The sequence below is a fragment of the Gopherus flavomarginatus genome, chromosome 7, assembly GCF_025201925.1.
Source record: "Gopherus flavomarginatus isolate rGopFla2 chromosome 7, rGopFla2.mat.asm, whole genome shotgun sequence".
In the NCBI taxonomy this organism is placed as follows: domain Eukaryota; kingdom Metazoa; phylum Chordata; order Testudines; family Testudinidae; genus Gopherus; species Gopherus flavomarginatus.
Genome location: NC_066623.1, coordinates 3,395,880 through 3,414,106, shown reverse-complemented (window position 1 = coordinate 3,414,106; position 18,227 = coordinate 3,395,880). Strand labels below are relative to the sequence as shown.

At 45.7% G+C, this 18,227-nt stretch overlaps 1 protein-coding gene across 2 annotated transcripts in view; it reads left to right on the top strand.

Moving 5' to 3' along the window:
* CYFIP2 (cytoplasmic FMR1 interacting protein 2) overlaps nucleotides 1-18,227 on the top strand; it is a 75,873-nt gene that overhangs the window by 15,355 nt on the left and 42,291 nt on the right. Inside the window, exons 5-12 of one of the 2 annotated variants that reach the window (XM_050961280.1) lie at nucleotides 3,559-3,660; nucleotides 5,027-5,208; nucleotides 7,487-7,583; nucleotides 8,645-8,773; nucleotides 11,528-11,632; nucleotides 13,458-13,546; nucleotides 16,738-16,855; nucleotides 17,782-17,901. In XM_050961280.1, the coding sequence (XP_050817237.1) occupies nucleotides 3,559-3,660; nucleotides 5,027-5,208; nucleotides 7,487-7,583; nucleotides 8,645-8,773; nucleotides 11,528-11,632; nucleotides 13,458-13,546; nucleotides 16,738-16,855; nucleotides 17,782-17,901 (942 nt within the window). Of the gene's footprint in view, nucleotides 1-3,558; nucleotides 3,661-5,026; nucleotides 5,209-7,486; nucleotides 7,584-8,644; nucleotides 8,774-11,527; nucleotides 11,633-13,454; nucleotides 13,547-16,737; nucleotides 16,856-17,781; nucleotides 17,902-18,227 lie in introns of both variants that reach the window. The other variant, XM_050961279.1, reaches the window with a different exon arrangement.

Genomic DNA, 18,227 nt, shown 5'->3' with positions numbered 1-18,227 from the left:
TAGATGCCTAAATACCTTTAGGATCTGGGCTTTAGAGTGAAAACAACAGAGCAGTATTTGGAACACACTTTCCCCCTTTTTCTATTGGAAAAGTGAGAAGCAGTGGATGTGGTATACCTAGACTTTAGTAAGGCATTTGATACAATCTCGCACGATATCCTTATCGATAAACTAGGCAAATACAATTTAGATGGGGCTACTATAAGGTGAGTGCATAACTGGCTGGATAACCATACTCAGAGAGTAGTTATTAATGGCTCCCAATCCTGCTGGAAAGGTATAACAAGTGGGTTCCGCAGGGGTCTGTTTTGGGACCGGCTCTGTTCAATATCTTCATCAACGACTTAGATGTTGGCATAGAAAGTACGCTTATTAAGTTTGCAGACGATACCAAACTGGGAGGGATTGCAACTGCTTTGGAGGACAGGGTCAAAATTCAAAATGATCTGGACAAATTGGAGAAATGGTCTGAGGTAAACCGGATGAAGTTCAATAAAGGCAAATGCAAAGTGCTCCACTTAGGAAGGAACCATCAGTTTCACACATACAGAATGGGAAGAGACTGTCTAGGAAGGAGTATGGCAGAAAGAGATCTAGAGGTCGTAGTGGACCACAAGCTAAATAAGAGTCAACAGTGTGATACTGTTGCAAAAAAAGCAAACGTGATTCTGGGATGCATTAACAGGTGTGTTGTAAACAAGACACGAGAAGTTATTCTTCTGCTCTACTCTGCGCTGGTTAGGCCTCAACTGGAGTATTGTGTCCAGTTCTGGGCACCGCATTTCAAAAAAGATGTGGAGAAATTGGAGAGGTCCAGAGAAGAGCAACAAGAATGATTCAAGGTCTTGAGAACATAACCTGTGAAGGAAGGCTGAAAGAATTGGGTTTATTTAGTTTGGAAAAGAGAAGACCGAGAGGGGACATGATAGCAGTTTTCAGGTATCTAAAACGGTGTCATCAGGAGGAGGGAGAAAACTTGTTCACCTTAGCCTCTAATGATAGAACAAGAAGCAATGGGCTTAAACTGCAGTAAGGGAGATTTAGGTTGGACATTAGGAAAAAGTTCCTAACTGTCAGGGTAGTTAAACCCTGGAATAAATTGCCTAGGGAGGTTGTGGAATCTCCATCTCTGGAGATATTTAAGAGTAGGTTAGATAAATGTCTATCAGGGATGGTCTAGACAGTATTTGGTCCTGCCATGAGGGCAGGGGACTGGACTCAATGACCTCTCGAGGTTCCTTCCAGTCCTAGAGTCTATGAATATATGAATCTGTTCCACAGGTTACATTGGGATGATTTCAAACTTGACTTGTTTGGGGGCTTCCACTGAGATTTAAACATCATGTTAAGTTTGAAAAAAAATCACTTCATTATCTTTAGTGTTAAACTTGTTACAAGCCTGTTGCTTGATTCTGTCCATCTTGAACTTGAGACCAGTGCAAACTGGAGTGAAATTCCACATTTGGGAGGAGTGGGGAATTTTTTTAGGCATTTGTGTTGAGTGGCGGTTAATTGAAGCTGCTTGGGGCAGTGGCTCTGCAGTGTTGGATAGGTAGCAATGCAGGCTGAGATGCAAGAGAAATGCGAGGTATCCCATGGTTCCACCGTTTAACACACACACATACATCACTGCTGTATGTGTAGATCGGTAGGATATAGACATTGTGCACATATACAAAGTAGATCTCCTGGCTCACAGTTCAACCTTGCCAAAGGCTGGATGAACACACATTTTTTGGCTGCTGGTACATTTAAGTATTTGATCCAGCCATGTTTTTTGACACCTTTTCTAGCCAAATTTGGATATTTTTCTAGCCCCACGAGCTACAACAAGACCCTAAATGTTGAAGGGCCCAATCCTGCAAACACTCACACACAAATTTGCTCGTCTGTGGTCCTCTTGAGTGATTGATTGCAGGACCAGGCTCAAGACCTGTATGCTGTAATGTGAGCCCATGTTATGTCATTGTGGTAGATGCTCTTGGCAGGGCAGATACAACATGCTTTTATTATCCACTGACACCAGGGTTTCTCAATAGTGCAATGCAGCCAGAAACCTATGTCCACATGGCTGACAAGGCTGATGGTTATGCCTCTGTGGCACCCCAGCAAAGGTCAAAATGCAGTTCTTGTGGAGCTGTCCTTTGTTGATGGTTTCATGAGTCACAGCCTCCAGGGGCTTTTCAGAGACTGAATATTTGCTTATTCCCAATGATTTTCTGTTGCTGTGCTATAATTGCCTCTTTTGATCACTGAAACTTGCTGCAGGCAGAGTTTGAATGGTTGGAGAGAGAGAGAGGGATTGCCAGGGCATGGAGACAGGGGATTAAATGCCCCAGAAGATTTGTTTTTTTGGTAGATTAAAATCTTTACCTTCCTGGTGCTGTTACTCTGCCTATCTGAGTCGCATGCTGTGCTGCCTCTGCGCTGCCTGAATGCATCTCTTACATGGATTCTTAAGGGCAAAGGTGCTTTTATGGCCAGATGTTTTATAGCAGATTCAGCCCCAAACACATGATAGTGCAGCTGCACTGCTGCTCTAAATTGTGCCAGTTTGTATCGGCCCAACAGGAGCTGTCACATCTGTGAGAACTGCTGAAGCAGAGTGCACTCTGGCCATGCCCTCAACGTGCCCCTTACGCTAGGGAGGCTGTGCTTGGGTGGCATGGAGCTGGCCATTTGGGGATTTGCTTATACAGGGATGCTGTTAAGGCAGCTTTCCTGTAGTGCAAATTCATTGGAATAGGGGTTGAGGATCTTCCCTTACATCATAGTGCCCACACAAAAGAGAGGGGAGGTAAAGTTGAGAGAGGCCTCAGAGCTGAATTTCAAATGAATTCAGAGAAGCATGAAATTTGGCAATGTTGGATTTGGATCAATGTGTATAACTCTTACCAGGGTGTCCATTAAAAAGACAGGGTTTGGAATTAAAACAGGTGAAATTCGGATAAGCCTCTCCCTGTATCCAGCTTTCCCTGACTTGGATGTAGGTGACCTATCAAGATATTTTTAACTTGAAAATGAAATAATAATAATAATAATAATAATAATAATAATAATAATAATAAAAAAGCCCCCACAATACTTTGTAGTAGGGTCACAACACATTCAAAAAACCCATGACTTGCTATTGACTGTAACTGGCCTGTTCCAGAGCTGCAAGAACATTAAAACCTCAAATGTACTTAGAGTTTTGTGACTTTGCAACATGAGGCACCAGTGCAACTTTACGGCATGATGACCTTCCATCTTCATGTGATGACATCAGGCCAGGACTTACGTCCTGTATGATAGCCAGGCAAAAAATGTGTCAGAAGACTTTGCTTCTCAGAGCAATGCTGCGGGCTACCATCCTTGTTTATAATATCGGAAAGGAATCCCAGGTCTGAGAATTGTTTCCTTAACAGCAAACCTTGTCTTCAACTCGACTGTCGTCCTTAACCCAGGCTGGGCTTCACCTTGTCATGTTGACCTTGAAATCAGCAGATAATGGGGGCCGGTGCAAACCAGAGATGTTGTTAGAAATGCTAACGATGACCATTTGTTGCCATTGTTCAGGTGAAATGTAACGAACAGCCAAACCGGGTAGAAATTTATGAGAAGACTGTGGAAGTTCTGGAGCCAGAGGTCACCAAGCTGATGAAGTTCATGTATTTCCAGGTAAGTGGTGAAGGAGGGAGGCAGGAGCTCTGTTCCCAGTTCAGTATCTGTGGCTCTCTGATCTCATTTCCCTGCCAATCCAGCCTGGAGGACACCTTCCCAACTCCTCTTGGTAGAACTGAGACACCCTTTAGCTTTGTAGCTGCCAGTAGGCATGTGGGATATCTCACAGCAAAATCTCTAAGGCATACAACTCTTGCCTAGCCTCAGATTTAATTATAAACTCAAAATTCAGGCCTGGGTCATAAACCTTTGGGCCTGGAAGCTTATGAAGGTCCAGATGGCTTCAGCCCTGCTGGAGGTATTTGCTCTGCAATGTATTTCTATAAGGCAGCCACCCCACTGGTATTTAGAGACAACAACTAATGCTTCTATTGCTCTGCAAAATGAAATGAAGGATTAGGAGGGAACCGTCACTCTCCAGAGCCTGAATGGTGGGTGTCGAGGAAGACACAGAGGCACTTACGCCACCATTTTTTTGTTGGCATTTCTGCAGCAGGGGGAAATATTTGAGTTCAGTGCTACTTGTGGTAGAAGATAACAAGCATAAAGTTGCTAGACCACCTGCCTCTTTTATTTTGCTCAGTTTAATATTTTTTGTCAGCCACTTCCACAGCTGCCCATATTCAATTTGCTTTGATGTGACAGTGTTTTTGGAGAGGTTTCCCATTCTGTCTGGATGCAAAGCCGGGCCCAGTCCAGGCCACCCAGTTGTAAGAGAATGTGCCCCCGGATAATGAAAGTCTTCTGAGGCTTGGAACCTTTCCTCTGCAATTACCACTGTAACTGTCCAACGTCAATAAGGGCCCAGAGACTTAAATTTAGCAGTGCTCAGACTTGAGGCGTCCCAAAGCACTTAACAAAATAACACGGTGGGTTCTGGCAGAGCACGTAGACTGACAGCTGGGCTGTGCTCCAGAAGCCCACGCAGAACCTGGGGCCAGGTTTCTCCCTTGCTCTTTTTCGGTGCCATGAGATCTTTAACTCCACCTGAAAAAGCTGCGCAGAAGGACTCTTGGCGTAACGCCTCATTTGATCTGACAGAGCTCCCCACACTATGTGACATCGTCAGCCCAAGGCCCCATACAGGGTTTGAACCTGCATTCCTCTGGCCAGCAGTGAGAGTACTTTCAGTTGAGCTGGGATATTTGTAACAAAGCCTCTTCATCTGTCATCAGTGGGGTTTGAATGTGGAACCTTGGGCACTGCAACAGTGTGCACGCTCTGCTGGCAGTTTTCCATCTGGTGGGCCGGTCGTTAGGTGGGGATGTCACACACACGTGCACACCGAGCCACTGGATTACGTAGTTCCTATAAGCACAGACGGGGCACCCGCTCAGTATGTTCCCCTCCCGTTGTTTTCCAGCGCAAGGCTATCGAGCGGTTCTGCAATGAGGTGAAGCGCTTGTGCCACGCTGAGAGAAGGAAGGATTTTGTCTCCGAGGCCTATCTCCTGACGCTGGGGAAGTTCATTAACATGTTCGCCGTGCTGGATGAGCTGAAGAACATGAAGTGCAGCGTCAAAAATGACCACTCTGCCTACAAAAGGTGGGAGGGGAACCACCTGCCTTGCACATTTCTCTGGTGTGTGGGGAGGAAGCGCAGGGTGGCCAGGACCAGGGCTGTGTCACATTTGCTTCTGACTCAGGACAGGAGGAGGAAAGATGACCCAGTGGTTAGGATGCTAGCCAGAGCCTGGGGGTTTAGTTCCTCCTTCATCGCAGACTTTCTGTATGACCCTGTGCATCAGTTCCCCATTTGCGTAATGGGGACAGTAGCACTGCCCTACCTCACAGGGATGTTATGAGGATAGAGTAAAGATTGTGAGTTGCTCAGATACTACTGTAATAAGGGTCAGATAAATAGCTTAGATAGAGAGAGCTAATGAGATTATTTTGCAGGTGATTAATGATTTCTGCTAAAATGCTGTGCAGTGCCAGATGGCTGCTAAACTAAACAGCAATGCAAAGCATCAGCCTAGGAGTTGCATGAATGTAGTAAGAGTTTTAGCGGCATAAGTTTCCAAAAAGGATTTTGCTTTTTGGGGCATTTTCCGCTTAAAACTATAGAATGTATTCAATGCAAACCAGTCATCAATCTAGCAAAATAGAGGAGACCAGGCTGCAGGAAAGAACAAACCTGCAAGGCAACCATGTCAGGTTAAAGAGCCTGGATTACACAAAGCATTCTTTACTTGTGTTACTAATGACAGGTAGGGATATTAAAGGTGTAACATTTTAAAAAGCTAACCTCAGTTTCACTATCTGTAACATGGGGATAATGTTACTGAATTCCTCTGTAAAGCACTTTGAGAGCAATGGATACAAAGTGCTAAAGAGCTAGCTATTATTATTTTCACCATTTATGTTGTTTGCTCATTAATAGAGCTTTGCTCACTTTGGACAGTAAAACTAATCTAGGCTGTTCATGGTCACCTTCACATGCCGGTTCTCAAGCACTAGCAAAGTGTTACAATGTCTGCACTGCAAAGATCCCAGAGTAATAGCTGCATCTCCTGATGGAGTTGGTGTCGAGGACAAACACTAAGCTGTGAGTCAGGAGGTCTGAGATCTCGTTCGGGCTCCCCCCTTGGCTTGCATTACAATGTAAATGGGTAAATATCCACTTAACCTCTCTGTGTCACAGTCTCCTTGTCTGCAAAGCAGGGAGAATGGACCATTCTCAGAACTGTGAAGTGTTTTATAGATAAGAGGAGCAAAGAATCCTGTGGCACCTTATAGACTAACAGACGTTTTGGAGCATGAGCTTTCGTGGGTGAATACCCACTTCTTCAGATGCATGTGGTGGAAATATCCAGGGGCAGGTATATATATGCTAGCAAGCAAGCTAGAGATAACGAGGTCAGTTCAATCAGGGAGGATGAGGCCCTGTTCTAGTAGTTGAGGTGTGAAAACCGAGAGAGGAGAAACTGGTTCTGTAGTTGGCAAGCCATTCACAGTCTTTGTTCAATCCTGAGCTGATGGTGTCAAATTTGCAGATGAACTGAAGCTCAGCAGTTTCTCTTTGAAGTCTGGTCCTGAAGTTTTTTTGCTGCAGGATGGCCACCACTACAGGTTTTTGTATATTGCCATTCCTAATTAGGAATGGCAATATACAAAAACCTGTAGGAGAGCACTTCAACCTCCCTGGCCACACTATAGCAGACCTTAAGGTGGCCATCCTGCAGCAAAAAAACTTCAGGACCAGACTTTAAAGAGAAACTGCTGAGCTTCAGTTCATCTGCAAATTTGACACCATCAGCTCAGGATTGAACAAAGACTGTGAATGGCTTGCCAACTACAGAACCAGTTTCTCCTCTCTTGGTTTTCACACCTCAACCACTAGAACAGGGCCTCATCCTCCCTGATTGAACTGACCTCGTTATCTCTAGCTTGCTTGCTAGCATATATATACCTGCCCCTGGATATTTCCACCACATGCATCTGAAGAAGTGGGTATTCACCCATGAAAGCTCATGCTCCAAAACATCTGTTAGTCTATAAGGTGCCACAGGATTCTTTGCTGCTTTTACAGATCCAGACTAACACGGCTACCCCTCTGATACATAGATAAGAGGGACACTGTAAGGGCTAAGTATTATTCTGATAAAGGCTGTTTTCATTTAAAATTAAAAGAATATCATGAAAATGTTTCTATCATTACAGTATTAAATTGTATAAAACTTGTTTTTTTTTTTTAACCCATCCTGCATATTGGGGTAAAATGACCTGAGTGCTGTATTAACATGGCATCAACATTGTGACTCCACCGAAAGAGTTAACATGATACAAAGAGCCCTGGATAACACAGGATCTCCTCCTTTCAGAGCTGCCCAGTTTTTGAGGAAAATGGCTGACCCGCAGTCTATTCAGGAATCCCAGAACCTCTCCATGTTCCTGGCGAACCACAACCGGATCACACAGGTGGATCGCTTTCCTTCACTCTCTCTCCCACCACTTGCTCAGCAAAGTTACCAGTTAGTTTTGCTCAGATGGGGTCACCTTCCCATGCAGGGAAGGGGAGACATGATTGCATTGGCAGGGCTAAGAGTGCTGCAGGTTTGACTCTTGAGATGGCTATGTTGTTCATTATGCCCCTGATCTAAAGCCCAGTGAAGCCAATTGGAGTCTTTCCATTGACTTCTGTGGGCTTTGGATCAGGCCTTAACTCCAGCTAACAGAACATCTGGGATGACTTCAGAGTTCTCAGGGTATCAGCTTTCAGTGATAAAGAGAAGGTGTGGGGATCAAAAAGACACAAGATGAGTGGGATGAGGTTGTCCTTTTGGTAGAAGATTTACCCTTCAATCTCTCACACCGAGGTTCCTGTTTTCACCTACTGGCTGCATCTAGACCTTGAGTCTTTTCCGGCTGAGACATGCACAATGTAAAATACAGATGGAGCTGGGAAGGGTCACACTCCACACTTCCACTCCATCTCGGGGATTGCAGATCAGAAAAGGGCTTTGAAAAATGCTCCTTCCTGATCCCATGGTTTGTGCCGATGAGGTAGAACATGACACAAAGACAAGAGAAGACACTAGCAGAGTAGAAAGTCTCCTCTTGAGCAGATCATTTCTCTTCCTCCTGTCACGTCACAGTGTTATGTTTGGCTGTTACCCCTGGTTCTCTGGTGACCACACTGGAAGAATCAATCTAAGGAGGGAGTGTTGTTCCTGAGGGCCTGAGCGCTGGAGAAAAGGGGTTTGTTTCTCAGACCCAATGCCCTGGCAAAGATAACATTTCCTATACAGCCTCAGGTGAGGCTAGCAAGTGACATTCTCCTCCTGCGCCTGGTTCTGAAACCTTGGACACAGGCTCAGGATGGCTAAGAACACTAACTGTTTAACTAAACACAAATGACCCGGTCAGTCTGCAAGCTGCAGGGTAAAAATCATGCTCCTCAATCCTCCAAATGTTTCCTCCACCTTCCTCTCATTAGCCCTTCCACTGTGGGATTAATGTGGGGCCTGTTGGTGTTTCAGTGTCTGCATCAGCAGCTGGAAGTTATCCCTGGTTACGAGGAGCTGCTGGCAGATATTGTCAACATCTGTGTGGACTACTATGAAAACAAGATGTACTTGACGCCCAGTGAGAAGCACATGCTCTTAAAGGTAAATTCCTCTTGCATGTGCTCTCGCAGTCTTTGGCTTTTATTCCATTTCTTAGGGTGAAATCCCTTGGTGCTCCCACATGTTTTTTCTCTCCCTTTTTCTTTCCTTTGTTCCCTTCCTCCCTTATGGTGTCAGATTTGCAGAGGGTCTCTCGATGCACGCAGAGCCAGATTCTCCTCGAGACAAGGGCTAGAATGACAAGGATGCAGCCTCTCTAAGGAATATCAAAGCTCCTGCCAAGCTATCTTGCTCCCTGAGCCCATTCTCCATCTTCCTTCCCTTAATCTTTTGCTCCTTCCTTCAGCTGGGAATCCATAATCTCCACTGTCTCCCCCACTTCTAACCTTTACTTCTCCCCCTCCAGGGCCCCATGACGTTCCGTCCAGCTGAGCAGAGCTGGGCACAGCTCTAAGCATGGGTCACTCAGGCATGTTCAGAAGCAATACCTCTGCCCAGGGGCTGAGCGTGCTGCCTTCATGGCATTTCCAGCTGCCAGAGCAGTAACTCATCCCTGTATAAAGAACAGGAGTACTTGTGGCACCTTAGAGACTAAAATTTATTTCAGCATAAGCTTTCGTGGGCTACAGCTCACCTGTATGACACTTTCAGTAGATTACTGGGCTGGCTTCTCTCAGTCTGTTCTCTCTCCTCTCCTCTTTTTTCTTCCTGTCCTTCTGCTATCCTTCCACAGACCCTTTTCCCCCTTCTTCCTTTCTCTCTTTCCTCTGCTCCCCGTCTCTCCTTGCCACCAGCTTTCTCCTTCTGGACCCTTTACAAGGTTGGTGACCCTGCCCGGCACACCTAGAGGATACTTAATGGCTGTTCTATGCATTCAGCCAGCAGGTGGAGCCTCTCACTCGTGAATGGGAAAGCTCTGTGCACAGCAGTCAGGTGGTGCTTCTGTTGTCACGCACAAGTGTTTAGAAGCCACTCTTTGTGTGTGGGGGCCAAAATCAGCATCATGTGGCAAACCAAACCCTGGATCTGAATCCCGCACCCCAGACTTAGGAGCCCCTGAATGTTGCTGCTCAGGCCTCTGGCTAGCAGTGATGGAACCGATCGTTGGATTGTTTGGGCTCCTTCCAGCATTTGTGCCGTAACCCCAAAGAGGCCACAAAGTGAACGTGTCAGGATCTCGGGCGAAGGTAGAGGGGATGAGTGGCAGGAGCTCCATAGGCAGGAATGACCGCAGGGGTTCAGAGTCCGTATCAGGGTCAATAGTCAGGCCAAGGGTCAAGCCAAAGACTGGCTGGGGATCAGGCCGAGGGTCAATGCAAGGTGTCAGGGTCCGTGTGAGTGTTCCGTCATTCAAGCAGGAGTCATGGTCCTAGTCAGAGCTGAGGTCAACAGTGGGAGTTCACAAACAGAGAATGCAGGGTGATCATGGCAGCTAGCTAGTGATTCACACTGTTACCTGCTGAACACTCCCTGGCCTGCCCCTTGTGTTTATATAAGTACAAAGTAATGCACATCGGAAAACATCATCCCAACTATACACAGAAAATGATGGGGTCTAAATTTAGCTGTTACCACTCAAGAAAGAGATCTTGGAGTCATCGGGGATAGTTCTCTGAAAACATCTGCTCAATGTGCAGTGGCAATCAAAAAATGTTAGGAATCATCAGGAAAGGGATAGAGAATATCATAGAAAATATCATAAATGCCACTGTATAAATCCATGGTATACCCACACCTTGAATAATGTTTGCAGTTCTGGTCTCCACATCTCAAAAAGCATAAATTAGAGTTGGAAAAGGTGCAGAGAAGGGGTCTGGAACAGCTTCCATATGAGAGAAGATTAAAAAGACAGGGACTGCTCATCTTAGAAAGGAGATGACTAACGGGGGATATGTTAGAGAAGTCTATAAAATCATGAATGGCATGGAGAGAATGAATAGGGAAGTGTTGTTTACCCCTTCACATACCAAAAGAACTGTGGGGAACCCTGTGAAATTAATAGACATCCAATTTAAAACAAGCAAAAGAAAGTTCTTCTTCACACAATGCACAGTTAGCCTGTAGAACTCATTGCCATGGAATGCTGCGAAGCTGGAAAGTATAACTGGATTAAAAAAAGAACTAGATAAGTTCATGGAGGTTCGGGTCCATCAATGGCTATTAGCCAAGATGGTGAGGGACACAAGACATGCTCCATGTGTCCCTAAACGTCCGACTGCCACAAGCTAGAACTGGATGACAGAAGATGGATCACTCTAAATTACCCTGTTCAGTTAATTCCCTCTGAAGTATTTAGCACTGGCCACTGTCAGAAGATAGGATATTGGCTAGATGGACCATTCGTCAGACCCAGTATTGTCATTCTTATGAGATTGTCCTCAAAATTTGTGAGTTTAATCTGGAGCAGAATGTTGAACTTTCCACAAGTGAACATGGCTTTTCATTACAAACAGGTTGAAATTTCACCAGTGGAAAAATTATGAATTTTTTCAAATTTGCTCTGGGATGAAATTTTTCCATTTTTGTTTTAACATTTTATGGCAGCAGAAACCACTTTTTGTTCTTGAAAAAACAAATAAAGCAAAAGATCAAGGCAAATGTGTTATGTATCCACAAATATTTGATTTTCCCCATCCTAACCATCACCAATTTCACATGGCTGGAGCTGTGATACAGGACCCTGAAATAATGCCTTCTCATGCCCCATAAAAAGGAGTTCCCTTCTGACCTATGCTATCTATTTATCATTTCATCACAATGACTCTAGCCTCTCCTGTTGTCTCCATGTCCTTCCAGGTAATGGGCTTTGGTCTGTATCTGATGGATGGGAATGTCAGCAACATTTACAAACTGGACACCAAGAAGAGAATCAATCTTAGCAAAATAGACAAGTTCTTCAAGGTCAGTGGCCTGTGCAGGTCGGGTTTGAGATTGTTGTAAATTAATGATCCACATGGCTTGGGTGTGATTTTTAAAGCAAACAACAAACGTATTTTAAGTTCAGAAAAAGGCCTAAGGATCCTGAGGCTGATCCAGATCCTTCTTGAGATGGCGGAGACGGTTAGATTGCCATGAATCTGGGTGAGCAGGTAGTCGTTTGTACTAGCTTGAGAAATACAGGGTTTTCCAGCCCTATTGAAATTCTAGTCCAATTCGTTATGGTCTCTGAGGTTAATGATTGGCTTTTCTTTTCTCTTTACCCCACCATTGACCTGACACACCATGAAGGAGCCAAACAACCCTTTGCCTTGCTTTGTGCATTCTCATTTCATCTGTAAACCAGAGCCCCTGTAGGATAAAAATATGAATTGGAAGCTTGTGTCCGCCTCAAAATGCTCAAGAGGTTCCATAGAGAATTAATGCTAAGCTTTGCTGGAACAATTTCACTTCCTTCGTTCTGGGCAGGACTGTCGCTGTGTGCCATGCTGTGCTCAGGGAGTGGGTTGCAAGGGGTCTGTGCAGGACTGGGAACACAGGACAAATTTTCCACCTGATTCCACCTAGTTTCCTTCTGGGACTCTGCGTGTATGCCAGGTTATCTACCCATACCAGCCCAGCTCCACTGGCTGCTGCAGAAAATGCAAAGGGCCAAGTCCCTGTCCTAATTCTGCCTCTCTTTTCCCTCTTTGGATAGTCCAGTGCTCTGCTACGGGCTAGGTGCCTGCAACCCCTGGCTTGGATTGCAGCTGTTCCCTGCATAGGAGAGTGTCTTCTCCCTTTCATTGCTCACATGCACAGGGCCAGACGTAAATTGGCCCTGTAGCTTTGGGTCACATCAGCACTAGCAGACACGGCATTGAGTAGTTGTGGCTGCTGCAATGAATAGGAGAATAAAGCAGGTTTTCCTTGTGAAATGTATTGTATCCTATTAACTTTCAATTAGCTATGCTAATACTTGCCGTTAGCTTTCCTTCTACTGAGTCCTTTTGCCAGTAACTTTCCTTTCATCAAGTCCCGTTAACTTAATTTTCCTCCTAAAACGGGGTGGTGGTGGGAAAATCCCTGTACTATTAACGATTTCTGCCTCATTCGAGTGAAAATGAAAGCCAACCTTGTACTTAAATGGATGAATATTGCTAAACCACAAAAGGATTTTGTCACTCTCATCACTTCTTGTGATGTCAGTGTAGGAGATGCATTGAGCCCAGGAACTTGGGTTAGACTAAAGCATTTAGGTCCTCAGGAGACTAAACTGTTGTGTGCCACGGGCAGAGAAGAGGAGAGACCAAGGTGCCACCAATGCCCGAGGCCATTTTTGAAGCAGCAGGAACCCCGAATGCTAGCGTGCTGCTTTATTTTTCTTTGAGGGTGAGGGGAGGGACGGGGTGAGCTGTTCAGCATTATGTATGTTTCTTTTCTATAAATACACTCTTCTCTCTCCAGCAGCTGCCAGCGCTTGTGCCTGGCCCATTGCCTAGGGACTCCCGGGGGCTGGAGATACGGCCCTGTACATTACTGAGCAATAAATGGGGTATCACCAAAACCAGGGGCCCGGAGGTCTATGACAGGATGATCCTCCCTATGTAAAAAGTCTGGCATTAGTTTTCAGTCATTTTCATGATCTGGGATGCCTGTGCATCTAGGTGTGCACCTCTCCCCTCGACTGGCAGGCCCGATCCAGCACCTGAGGGGCACAGGATGCCTTCTCATGTCCTTTTGTGTTGCTCTCCAGCCAAAGGAAAACCTCTACCATATTTCAACCGTCTTATGTTTTCTTTTCCAGCAGCTGCAGGTGGTTCCTTTATTCGGCGATATGCAGATAGAACTGGCCAGATACATTAAGACCAGTGCTCACTATGAGGAGAACAAATCCAAGTGAGTGCCTGCCGTAATGTCTCTTGGCTTCCATGTGTCCGGACAGGGGAGGGAGTTGTGACACTCCTTCTCTAGTGTGTGAGGTCTGTGCGTGGCTGCTCCGGGTGCCCAAGTGTGCCCAAGGGTGCTTGGGCAGGAATGCACAGGAGCAAGTGAGCCAGAATGTGAGGTCAGTTGTCTGTGCAGGCGTATACACGTGTGTGTGAGAGACGGGTCATTCCTGCAGGCACGAGTGTGTGTGTGTGTGTGTGTGTGTAGGAAAGTGAGCATGTGGACACAGAAGTGTGCCTATATGTAGGGTGCACTGGGTGATTGTGAGTATGCATCCATGTGAGTGTGCTTAGGTGGCTGTGAGTTTAGGCACATGAGTGTCATATGGCTCCGTGCCCATGCTGGTGTACTTGCATGGGGGAGGAGGGGGTAGCTGTGAATGCAGGTCTGAGTGTGCATGGGATGGGTGTGTGGGCATTCGGGTGCACAGGCTGTGTGAATGTGAGTGATGTGTGCCTGCTCTGGGCAGATTTTAATCCACATTTTTGATCCGGGGTACAAAATCCTCCAGAGCATGAACACAGCACTGGATTCGATCCGAGCAATAGTAGGGCACCTTTCCCACTAGAAGCAGTTACAGTGAAGCCACCCCACGGCCCTTCCCGGGCAGGAGGTTTTCATACGGGACACAAGGAATGAAACATGCACCTACCAGTCAGATCCATTTGACATGAATTTCTCAATAGTGGTGACTCCACTTTTCTCAAACAGTTTCTTTCCCAGGGGCTCAGTGGTGCTGTGGGTTTGTGGAATAGTCTAGGATCTTGATTCAAATCCAGTTTAGCTCTCGTGTGAAATGAGTGTGAAACTGTCAATTTTAGATCACATCACATACACCCAAAACACCCCTCTCCGCACAATTTGGCACAGTGGTCAGTTACTGCTCCAAAGAAAGTTGGAGATGGGTATGGATATCCCTGTAATAGGTTGGGATTAAGGTGCATTTGCAACTTTGCACATGGCTGACTGAGATAAGCTTGGCTATTGTCCCAGATATCCATCTGGCTTTCCATGCGCATTCATCTGTGGGACTAAATAACAGAAAAGCCATACAAAAACGTGCTGCTTTCGTGTCTCTGCTGTTCCAAGGAGCCTCTGAGGCATTGATTGGTTCAGTCTTTGATTGTTCCTAAACCAACGTTGTCGGCTGTGTTAAACTGCCACTGCTGGTTTTTGTGAAGTGGATTCAAGTCCACATAAAGTGAGCTAAATGCTTCAAACTCAGTTCGCGTCTCTCCTCAAAGTTAGCTTGAAATGGAGCCTCAAAAGTCATTAGTTCACTGATCCATCCACTCTAGCTATCCAGATTCTTCTTCAGTGGCCTCATTAGGGGAGCAGTCTCCAGTCAAACTCTCTTTTCACTGGGCTAGGAAATGACACACAGTGTTTAAGCACCAGACCTTCATTTCTATTCCAATTTCACAATTGGTTGGTTGGTCCAAGTTTTCAGTTTCCGAAAATCAAAACTCAGAATTTTTTAACAAAATGTGTCAATATAAAAATGGAAATTTTTGGCCAAAATGAAAATGTTTGTTTTGGTCAAAAAGCCATTTGTTGATTTAAAAAAAATGTTTCAATGAAAACTTTCTCCTCATTTTGCCATCCTAGAGTCTAATTAGCTGTCTACCTGTCTAATCACATTGCTTATGTGCCATCATCACAGTACGCAGGCACCACATATCTCTCCTCGCCCTGCCTTGCCTTCTTCACACGCTTCCTAACTGAAGTTGCATGGGACTTTGGTGACGAAACTGCTCCAAGTGTATGTTTGTGGGGTGACATTTATTCCCTGCACTCCTTTAGACTTGCATTTTCATCATTTTCCCCCTTTCTGTCCCTTCCTCCCACCTCCCTCGCTCCAGATAGAATTAATTGATTTTTCTTGCACGGGATTTTATTTCTTCACTATGGACTACATTATATGTGGCAGGCCAGGCTGGTGCAGCATTGGCCATCCCTGTTAACCTGCCGATTCCTTTGTGGGAAGCACAGGACACTGAAACGGGTAAGAGCCGAGTAATGGGATTCTGGGTTAGCACCATCAAGCACATAACAGAACTTCAGCCATCACAAGTACCTGCGCCAGGAGCTTGTGCGGATATAGTCTTGTGGGAATGTTCACACCACAAGCAACTTATTCATGTCCCTCTCCTGTGCACAAAGGTGTCAGGCAGCATCCAGCCACGGAGCAGAAACAACACCTTGTGTCTTACCATGGCCTGTCACGCGGCACGATGAGCCAGTTTCGAATACTCGAAGCAGTTGTCATGACGATAGTTCATGAGAATCCCATGGGCTGACATTTGTGTGCAGAAAATATTTTTGCGATAAGGCCAAGTTCCAAGTGTGGATAGTTCATGATCAGGAATTCGCGGGCTAAATTCATTGACTAGACCTAGTTCTTATCTACACTAATACTCTTTTATACTGGCCATGTAAAGGAGCCAGGACCATCGCTTTAAGGTCCCTTAAAGCTGCCTCTCTGCAAAAGAGAATCCAGCCCAATCAATTGTTCTCTGCATATTTAATTATATACAGGGTTTTTGCTGGGGTGGGAATATAATCCAGGACCAAAAGAAGAGTAGGAAGGAAGCACCTTTCCTTGCTGTCCGCTGCACTGGTACTTCCCCTATTGTGGTAGAAAGCACAAACCAGACCTTCAAGGCTGGAATCACAGAGGATGATATTGTCCAGAGATGGTTATCCTGAGGATTGGGAGGTGGGGATTGACGATGCACAGCCTGCGTTGCTCTTATTCATTTCCTGAGGACGCCCCATACAGCAGCATGGATAGCAGCCTAGAGATGGCTGTTCGCCTCTCTCCAGGGCTGGAAGGTAAGTACAGCATGCCCAGCTGCATTAAAAGAGTGGAATTGAAGGAGGGTTGTCCTGGCAGACGAGGTAGATGAGAACCCTGTGTAACACCATGTGAACCAGCCTCTGGACAGAGAGAGACCCTGCATCACACACACACTTTGTTCAGTGTCTCAGGGTGGGACGCAGGAGAGGACTGCTGTATGCTGAGTCCTGATGCTCTGAAGGTGGCAGGCTTTCAGAGCGCCCAGGGAAGGAGGCAGCTGAGCGGAAAGTCATGTTCCGCCAGGTGCCCTTGCAGTTAAAGAGGTCGCTTTTCTGCCCAGGTGGACGTGCACTCAGAGCAGCATCAGTCCCCAGTACAACATCTGTGAGCAGATGGTCCAGATCCGAGACGACCACATCCGCTTCATCTCAGAGCTCGCTCGCTACAGCAACAGTGAGGTATGTTTGGGCAGTGGCTGCCTCAGGCTGCCACCTGAGATGGCGGACGTCACCCGGGGTGAGGGAAAAGGAGTCCAGTGAGTGGTGCAGCACATCACATCCATGTTCCATGGGGACGAGAGAGACATGAGTGGTGCAAACTACTGCTAAAGTCGTTAGTAATGTAAACTGGATGAGCTTCTAGGCATGCTGCAAAAGCCACTTATCTCTTTGTTACAATACATAATTATTGACAATATAGTTCATATGAATACTGTTGCAACAAAACATGTATAATTCATTATGTGTCACAGCAGCTAGAGCTTTGCACAGGTGTCTTTTTATTATTTAAACTGAAATAAATAAAATACCTGCCAGGGCTTTGGAGGAAGTTTCGTGAGAGAGACTAAAGGACCTGTCTTGCTGTTTTGATGCATTGGCTGACTGAGTCCTTTCATATTTCCCTGTGATTATTATTTGCTGCTGGGTCATCATTAGTCATTATTAGCTAATTGGCAGGGTGCCTAGACCTTCGTGTATGGGCGTTTTTCTGCTGTTATTTAAATCAGAATAAAGGGGTTCACAAAGAGCTGTCTTATATTTGGGGCATCTCAGGGAAATCTCTGAGACACTGGTTGATAAGAAAGGAGTTGTCTTTTTCCTTATGTTATAGGAGAGACACCACTGAGTCCCAGGGCTGTAGGAAATACGCTACTTGTGCACTTACTAAGAGTCATGTTGAGCTAGGATTATAACAATAGTTTGCTGTTCCTGTGGGGGACACATTGCCTGCTGCATTTCTGGCTCGGATTATCAAACCACATGAAATTGATTTCATCTGGGAATCAGGGGAGCTAGACCTCTCATTCCGTAGCTTGCAGGCATGGCTGAAGAGCATGGCTTTGGGGTTATGACTCTAATTTTGCCACTGTGTGGGGAATCTCCAGGTGGTCACCGGCTCGGGCCTGGACAGCCAGAAGTCAGATGAGGAATACAGGGAGCTCTTTGACTTGGCTTTACGGGGGCTGCAGCTGCTCTCCAAGTGGAGCGCCCATGTCATGGAAGTGGTGAGTACCAACAAGAGTAACATCCCCACCAGGGGCTTACCGTGATGGCTGGGAATTTTCCCGGTCAACGAGAAATGTGAAAATTTAGTCAACTGTTTTGAAAACAATTTTCACTGAAATGTGAAATTTTTCATTGAAATTTCAAAATTTGGCTTTTTTTTGGTCACCTTTTCTAAAACGGGGGTGATGCTGACAGCTGTTTTATTGAGAATTCTAGGAATAAATATTAAGGGTCAGCTTGATGTTAGAAAAGTACAAGAACTTAATGCCAGTGGCCCAGAACTCACTAGCAACCCTACAATAAATAAAGCCAAGTGCTCGCACAC